This window comes from Saccostrea cucullata, unplaced genomic scaffold (assembly GCF_032062105.1).
Source record: "Saccostrea cucullata isolate Sc308-1 unplaced genomic scaffold, CSIRO_AGI_Scuc_v1 ctg1116, whole genome shotgun sequence".
In the NCBI taxonomy this organism is placed as follows: Eukaryota; Metazoa; Mollusca; class Bivalvia; order Ostreida; family Ostreidae; genus Saccostrea; species Saccostrea cuccullata.
The window spans coordinates 180,483-189,208 of record NW_026925174.1 but is presented as its reverse complement, the minus strand read 5'-3'; the positions used below and the strand labels follow the sequence as shown (position 1 = coordinate 189,208).

Genomic DNA, 8,726 nt, shown 5'->3' with positions numbered 1-8,726 from the left:
TCTTATGTTCTTATTCTCCTTTGCGTGCCTCTACCGAAGAAAGAACTTTTAGAGAAGAATTTTAGAAAATGTTGGAGTTAATTTTCACATTATTAAAATTTTATTGCCAAAGGTAAGAATCGAACCCGGTACCCTCCGCTTTGCAGTCGGGTACTGATTTCACCGAGCTATCGGAGCTGTTGAAAAACATAGGATTAGAATAACTTTAGTACACTTTTTTCGCCTTACTTTCTATAGTTTATATAAAAAATAAATACTACTAATATATAATGTCTATTTACAGTGTATCATATTAATATTCATTATTTTATAATAACAAACAATAAATAAAAGAATTAAAAAGCCGGATTTTACGCGGGTTAATATACTCGTAGCGCTCCATTCCTTAAAAGTAATGGGCCTCGGCGCCTTTGCTCTATTGCTTTTAAGGAATGGAGCGCTACTCGTACATTAGCCCTTACATCCAAACTCAATTTGTAAGAGGGTTTACTAATTAAGGTTTGCCATGATGAATCATTGCATCCTTCCTGGAGACACTGCATAGCTAGGGCACAATAGGGCCTTAGCAAGCTTGTCCTTTCTGTGTATTCATATTTGAAATTAATCAGTCTGCCTGTCCTAAATAATTTATAATTCTTCCCTATTTGTTTTCACTATAAAATTGTTGTTACATTTTTTACATAGTGAAAGTCTCTTATTTAATATGTTTATTGAATCAATATCAACACATTCCTTGGATGTTTTTCTATACATGGTGTATTTATATTAAGGGTCTTTTTCTGTGACTGAAACTGATTTTAGGTCGAATACTGTATTGTACTACTCTACATATTTGAAGGAGGAGTACAAATCAACTAAGAAGCTAATGAAAAACATGATTTTAATAACTTATATATACACAAATTAATACAACCGTCTTATTATTTGTTCTCCCTCTAAATATCACAGTTTTCAAGAGAAAAGAAGTCATTAATGTAGAATGTTCCGTCACTCAGTATCTCTGAAAGTGTTTGTTTGAATAGCCAGTGATATAGGCCATTAAGTAGGTCACATGATCAGGTCACATGACTTTGTGATTCACCACATTCTTTCCAGTGGGTGAGCCGCAGCGTAGCCGCCATGTTTAAACACAGCCTGAGCGATGTGCTCATAATTCTCGGAATTGTTCTTCACTGGTCCTGTTTTTAGGAAAAAAATGCATAAATTTACATTTCAGAAATATTTCATGTAAAGAACTTGTTCAACATTTTGGTAATTAAGAGATAAGATTGACAATTAAAATATTACATTTAAATCCATTCCACAAAACTTTTTGATTTCATTATGTAAAATGGTAACACTAAATTCATAATCAAATCTCAGAAAAAAGAACCTTTGAAAATGGTTTTTAAAAAGAATTTTATAGATTACATATTCTATGAAAATAATTGATATCTAGGTCACACTCACCATCATATATCTCTGTAATATTTGTTTGAATTCTCTTCATGGCATCCTTACAAAAAGCCTTTGTTAGAAGAATCTGAAACAACAAGTGGAATTAACTTATACACGCTTATGCACGCTGTCATTACCTCATGATCTGCGTTCTGTAGTTCAAGACAATAAGACTTGTTAGAGCGACTTATACAAGCGGTCATTACCTCATGATCTGTGTTAGATCGGATTATACAAGCTGTTATTACCTCATGATCTGCGTTCTGTAGTCCAAGACAATAAGACCTGTTAGATCTGCTTATACAAGCTGTCATTCCATAGATATCTATCACAATGTTGGCGACCTTAGCCAGGTCCATCTGAGCATTCACTATGTCCTGTTAATGAAATAGGAGTGGTGAATATTTTATGTCGGTACAAAGTAGTGCTGAAACTCGATTTACAGTAGTTGATAGGTTTCTGATTGTAAGATCTGAAATGAAGACTGACCTTTCCATGCGTGACTAGAAGATGCTCTACCACATTCTGAAATGCTAGGGTGCAACCTTCTAGATTTTGGGCCTCTATCTGAAATCAGATCATTAATACTTAATATATTCTGATAAAATCATTTGCTGTTGAACCTGTACTGTAAAAAAGTTTAATTTGCAAATACTTTATTTTTGCACAAATACCAGTGATCTTAGGCCCCTGCTGGCAAAATATCAATTCTGCTTGTATATTTTAGGATTAAGTTGGAACAATCAAGTCTTAATTGTGACATTCTTACACAAAGAAATATCAAAACCAGAAGTCTCTGTCGCAAACTCTAGCTCTACTGGTTTGTACTTATAAAAAAAGGAGAAGGAGCAGTTGGACTTGAAACAGCAATAAATAGAATAATGATCCTTGATTTAGTCTCTTTTTGCGGCAAGACTGCAATAAGACTAGAACTGTAAGTGTAGCCTTCATAAAGAATTTTACAGAAATTTCAATTTAAATTACTATGGGAAGATAATTCATCAACATAAAAAAACAATAAAGAGAATTATGTATCTAATTGTAGTATACTTGAATGCTGCATTATATTGAAATCAGACTAAAACTGTGGGAGAAGTAGCATTTTGAGAGTATTTAACAGAAATTACTTTTTTTAGTAACCACAGCAACACTGTTCATTGAAATTAAAAACCAATGCAAAGAATTGTGCCAAGTTGTACTGAAATCAGACCAAAACTGTAGAAGGAGTAGCATTTTGAAAGATTTCTTATATTTTTACATTTTTTTCTGATGACTGCCATAAATTTACGCCATTCAACTGTCATTTTTAAAGAGTGTGCACTATATTTTTTGACGTCAAGAGTTTTACATGTATTATGACGTAACAATGGAGATATTCATGCTTATTCGTGGTACATACGTAATGTAGTTCATGAGAAAATGAACTGCATTTTTTTTTGTAAAGAATCATAGGGGAAATTTATTTGTAATGTAAATATTTATGTATCCTAGTGTAGTCTACTTGTGTGCCATGGGATAAATAAATAAGATCAAAACTGTAGGAGGAGTAGCATTTTGAAAGTATTTTAAGAAATTTCTTAAAGCAACACCTTTCATCGAAATAAAAAATAGATAAAGAGAGAAGTAAGTATCTTAGTGTAGTCTACTTGTGTCATATTAAAATCAGACCTTAACTGTAGGAGAAGTAGCATTTTGATAAAATTGTTTACAGATGGACGCGCGCATCCGTTTTGATGTAGCCGCATTATCACATTTTTTTGTATTTTTGATAAACATAAAAAGTTGGTATTCACAAAAAAAGTGTAACAAAAATTCTGTGATTTTCAGTATACTATCACTGTTTAAGATGAAAATTGAAATATCACTTTTCTACGGTAGCCATTTACAATGAGATTTTAATGTACTACTATACGTTGTTGAAGATTTCCACATCATGTAGGATATTACCTACGATGTTTACACGCTGTTAATCAATGGATAACATTCAGAAATTTAAAAGAAATAAAGTATATCTATGATTAAAAAAATTATCATAATGTTAAAGAAAATTCTTGAAATTTAAAATTTAAAAAAACTTAGCCACCGGTCACCTGACCATGTTAGGCTTACTTAATAGGTAAGTGATGACATGTAACCTACCTGTAGTGTGTACCTACCTGTAGTGTGTTGTGTAGAGATAATGGAAGTTGAAGTGTTGAATTCTGTGGTTGTTATATAACGTACCTGTAGTGTGTTGTGTAGAGGTAACGGAAGTTGAAGCGTTGAATTCTGTGGTTGCTATATAACGTACCTGTAGTGTGTTGTGGAGAGGTAAAGGAAGTTGAAGTGTTGAATTCTGTGGTTGTTATATAACGTACCTGTAGTGTGTTGTGTAGAGACTAACAGAAGTTGAAGTGTTGAATTCTGTGGTTGTTATATAACATGTAGTGTGTACATACCAGTGTGTTGTGTAAGTGTAACAAAAATTCTGTGATTTTATATACTATCACTGTGTTGTGGAGAGATGAAAATTGATATGTATTCTATGTTGTTATATAACGTACCTGTAGTGTGTTGTGTAGAGATGAAATTTTAATGTTGACTTCTGTGGTTGTTATATAACACCTGTAGTGTGTTGTGTAGGATCAAGTTGAAGTGTTGAATTCTGTGGTTGTTATATAACGTATATGTGTTGTGTTCAATTGTAAGAATTCTTCAAACTTTGTTGCTTAATATTCACATTGGTTTTCAATTTAAAAGAATAAAGAATTGGATTCTATATTGTTATATAAGTAGTAGTGTGTTGTGTAGAGATAAAAGATCAATTCTTGACAATATATAACAGTAGTGTGTTGTGTAGGATAAACACTTGAAGTGTTGACCGGTCATGACCATGTTAGTGTGTTGTGCAGAGATAGGTAAGTGTGACATGTATATAACTACCTGTAGTGTGTTGTGTACAACAGAAGTACCTGTAGTGTGTTGTGTAGTGTGTTGTGTATAATAGAAGTTGAAGTGTTGAATTCTGTGGTTGTTATATAACTTAACTGTAGTGTGTTATGTAGAGATAACAGAAGTTGAAGTGTTGAATTCTGTGGTTGTTATATAACGTACCTGTAGTGTGTTGTGGACAGATAAAGGAAGTTGAAGTGTTGAATTCTGTGGTTGTTATATAACGTACCTGTAGTGTGTTGTGTAGAGATAATGGAAGTTGAAGTGTTGAATTCTGTGGTTGTTATATAACGTACCTGTAGTGTGTTGTGTAGAGATAATGGAAGTTGAAGTGTTGAATTCTGTGGTTGTTATATAACGTACCTGTAGTGTGTTGTGTAGAGATAAGGGAAGTTGAAGTGTTGAATTCTGTGGTTGTTATATAACGTACCTGTAGTGTGTTGTGTAGAGATAACAGAAGTTGAAGTGTTGAATTCTGTGGTTGTTATATAACGTACCTGTAGTGTGTTAATTTTTCGGGAAATTTAGTTTTGAAGAAAATTTAGTTTAATAAATTACCAAAACCACTAATAAACGTAAACTGTTATTTACCAATGCATTCAGATAAAAGCGTGTTATATAGACGTTCATCAACGCTACGGCATCACGTGTGTATTTATAGCAAAATTTTCCTTAATAAAAAGGCTTACAGAACAACACTACCCCGGAGTTTGATAATTTCTTTGAGTTGTTATATAACTGAAAAACATCTTTTTTGTGTTGTGTAGAGATAACTATCTTGTCCGTAAAATATTTATTCCAGTCATTCGCACGAAACCTTCCCTTTGTTTTGAATTATATACACATGAATCGAGATTTTTCGTACAACTGTTAGTGTGTTTCCGATTGTGTCAGAGATTTCAATCTGTAGAAGTCGTATGTTTTGAAATATCCAGCTTATTGTTGTTCTGTTGTTATTTGGTCATAACGTACCTGTAGTGTGTTGTGATGAAAATAAATTAGCATACCTGTTTAATTAATTGAAATCCATGTGAATTTAACACAATATTTCCGATATTTCCTTTTAAACTCCATTTTACGTATCTCTGAACATGCTGTCTTAGCAAAATTCTCTTTACACGACGTGATCAATTTCCAAGTTATATAACATATACGTCATCTGTAGTGTGTTATAGTATAACAAAATTAAAACATTTCATTTTTGTTAATGTTTAAGGTTTCTAATCATTTTCTAAGTGTTGAATTCTGTCATCTTGCCTACTATGACGTCATAATGCAGCACTGATTTAGCCAAGGTAGAATATTTTGTATGCTTCCTTATTCCCCCTGCGTAGTGTGTTGTGCAGAGATAATGGAAGTTGAAGTGTTGAATTCTGTGGTTGTTATATAACGTACCTGTAGTGTGTTGTGTAGAGATAACAGAAGTTGAAGTGTTGAATTCTGTGGTTGTTATATAACGTACCTGTAGTGTGTTGTGTAGAGATAACGGAAGTTGAAGTGTTGAATTCTGTGGTTGTTATATAACGTACCTGTAGTGTGTTGTGTAGAGATAAGGGAAGTTGAAGTGTTGAATTCTGTGGTTGTTATATAACGTACCTGTAGTGTGTTGTGTAGAGATAACAGAAGTTGAAGTGTTGAATTCTGTGGTTGTTATATAACGTACCTGTAGTGTGTTGTGTAGAGATAACAGAAGTTGAAGTGTTGAATTCTGTGGTTGATATATAACGTACCTGTAGTGTGTTGTGTAGAGATAACAGAAGTTGAAGTGTTGAATTCTGTGGTTGCTATACAACGTACCTGTAGTGTGTTGTGTAGAGATAAGGGAAGTTGAAGTGTTGAATTCTGTGGTTGTATATAACGTATGTATAACAGAAGTTGAAGTGTTGAATTCTGTATATAACGTACCTGTAGTGTGTTGTGTAGAGATAACAGAAGTTGAAGTGTTGAATTCTGTGGTTGCTATATAACGTACCTGTAGTGTGTTGTGTAGAGATAATGGAAGTTGACGTGTTGAATTCTGTGGTTGCTATATAACGTACCTGTAGTGTGTTGTGTAGAGATAAGGGAAGTTGAAGTGTTGAATTCTGTGGTTGTTATATAACGTACCTGTAGTGTGTTGTGTAGAGATAACAGAAGTTGAAGTGTTGAATTCTGTGGTTGTTATATAACGTACCTGTACGCGGGTATGTTAAGGAAGCATATAAGTAATTTTTCGGGAAATTTAGACTTTTGAAGAAAATTTAGTTTAATAAATTACCAAAACCACTAATAAACGTAAACTGTTATTTACCAATGCATTCAGATAAAAGCGTGTCTAACGCAAAGACGTTCATCAACGCTACGGCATCACGTGACCTCTATTTATAGCAAAATTTTCCTTAATAAAAAGGCTTACAGAACAACACTACCCCGGAGTTTGATAATTTCTTTGATATAATATTGCTGAAAAACATCTTTTTTGTCTAAAGTGTGTTCCCACTATCTTGTCCGTAAAATATTTATTACACAAATTTGCACGAAACCTTACCCTTTGTTTTGAATTTTATACACATGAATCGAGATTTTTCGTACAACCATGCTTAACTCGGGATTCTAGCAGCACTTTCCGAGTTTGTCAAAACGCAAACTTTCAATCTGTAGAAATCGTATGTTTTGAAATATCCAGCTTATTGTTGTTCTGTTGCATTTTTTGGTCAAGAATGACGGACGATAGACCGACCGGGATACGTAATATAGCTGACTGTCTTCGAAAGAGAATAAAATCGATGAAAATAAATTAGCATACCTGTTTAATTAATTGAAATCCATGTGAATTTAACACAATATTTCCGTGTGTGCTGTCTTAGCAAAATTCTCTTTACACGACCTGATCAATTTCCAAGTTACTTGATGTACACATATGACGTCATCGGTGGTAGATTTCAATCATAATGACTGTTATAGTATAACAAAATTAAAACATTTCATTTTTGTTAATGTTTACAGGTTTCTAATCATTTTCTAGAGTTAAATTACATCGCTAAATACCGATATTACGAAAACCTGATTTCTAAAATTGACGTCATCTTGCCTACTATGACGTCATAATGCAGCACTGATTTAGTGTGTGCTTCCTTATGCGTAGTGTGTTGTGCAGAGATAATGGAAGTTGAAGTGTTGAATTCTGTGGTTGTTATATAACGTACCTGTAGTGTGTTGTGTAGAGATAACAGAAGTTGAAGTGTTGAATTCTGTGGTTGTTATATAACGTACCTGTAGTGTGTTGTGTAGAGATAACAGAAGTTGAAGTGTTGAATTCTGTGGTTGCTATATAACGTACCTGTAGTGTGTTGTGTAGAGATAACAGAAGTTGAAGTGTTGAATTCTGTGGTTGTTATATAACGTACCTGTAGTGTGTTGTGTAGAGATAATGGAAGTTGAAGTGTTGAATTCTGTGGTTGTTATATAACGTACCTGTAGTGTGTTGTGTAGAGATAACAGAAGTTGAAGTGTTGAATTCTGTGGTTGTTATATAACGTACCTGTAGTGTGTTGTGCAGAGATAACAGAAGTTGAAGTGTTGAATTCTGTGGTTGTGGGATTAATATTTTACTTTCTGGTTTCTTCTTTAATTTTTGCTTCAATCCTTTCTTAAAGGTTTTCCAGGCCACCCCTGGGTTCTGCCAAGGATTTCTTAATACCCTTTAAATAAAAAATATTTTTTTTATAAAGAATACGAATTAGAAAAAAAAAACAGAATATTTTAATGGTGAAGGATTACAGCTTTAAACATGCTTGTATGATGTGTATGGCATACAGCCTAACTGAATGTACTTATAGTCTAACCCATTTAAATCTAACTGAATCAAAAGGACATTTAGAAACAAAATCAGTAAATACTAAAACTGATTTTCAAAAATAAAATTTTATACCGTATTAGTGGAAATTTTAGCGAGACCCAAATTTAGCGATTTCTCCTTAAAAACTGGTATTTTATTTTTAGCGAGAAGTAATTTTAGCGATTTTAAAATGCTCACTAAAGAACCTAGTACAAATAACATGCGATTTATTTTTAGCGATATTCAATTTTAGCGATCTCAACAGCCTCGCTAATAATGCCAAAATTTCTACTTATACGGTATTTACACGTGAATTATTCAGGTAATGAAAATTAAAATTTACTTGAGAGCCTGTGTTAATTCTTTTCCTGCGTACTTCATTCCTTCTAGAGCAACAAAGAGTCGTAGAATCTCATTGGTACCCTGAAATGTTGTAAAAACTTACAATATTTTAGTTGACAACAACTTTTTGTTTATTTTCATTTCTTTACATATCAGTCTAACCTGCCTCAGATCATATGTTTATCTGGAGCTGCCCTTA

General features: G+C 33.1%; 1 protein-coding gene across 2 annotated transcripts in view; it reads right to left on the bottom strand.

The window, feature by feature from the left end:
- Nucleotides 1-863: 863 nt before the first annotated feature.
- The window catches only part of LOC134268228 (complex I assembly factor ACAD9, mitochondrial-like), a 21,760-nt gene continuing 13,897 nt past the window's right edge, over nt 864-8,726 (bottom strand). For both annotated transcript variants that reach the window (XM_062750419.1, XM_062750418.1), the window contains 6 exons: nt 8,529-8,608; nt 7,889-8,048; nt 1,927-2,004; nt 1,686-1,814; nt 1,450-1,522; nt 864-1,178 (listed from right to left, as the gene is read on the bottom strand). In XM_062750419.1, coding sequence (XP_062606403.1) covers nt 1,078-1,178; nt 1,450-1,522; nt 1,686-1,814; nt 1,927-2,004; nt 7,889-8,048; nt 8,529-8,608 — 621 coding nt within the window. In that variant the 3' untranslated portion in view covers nt 864-1,077. The remainder of the gene's footprint in view (nt 1,179-1,449; nt 1,523-1,685; nt 1,815-1,926; nt 2,005-7,888; nt 8,049-8,528; nt 8,609-8,726) is intronic.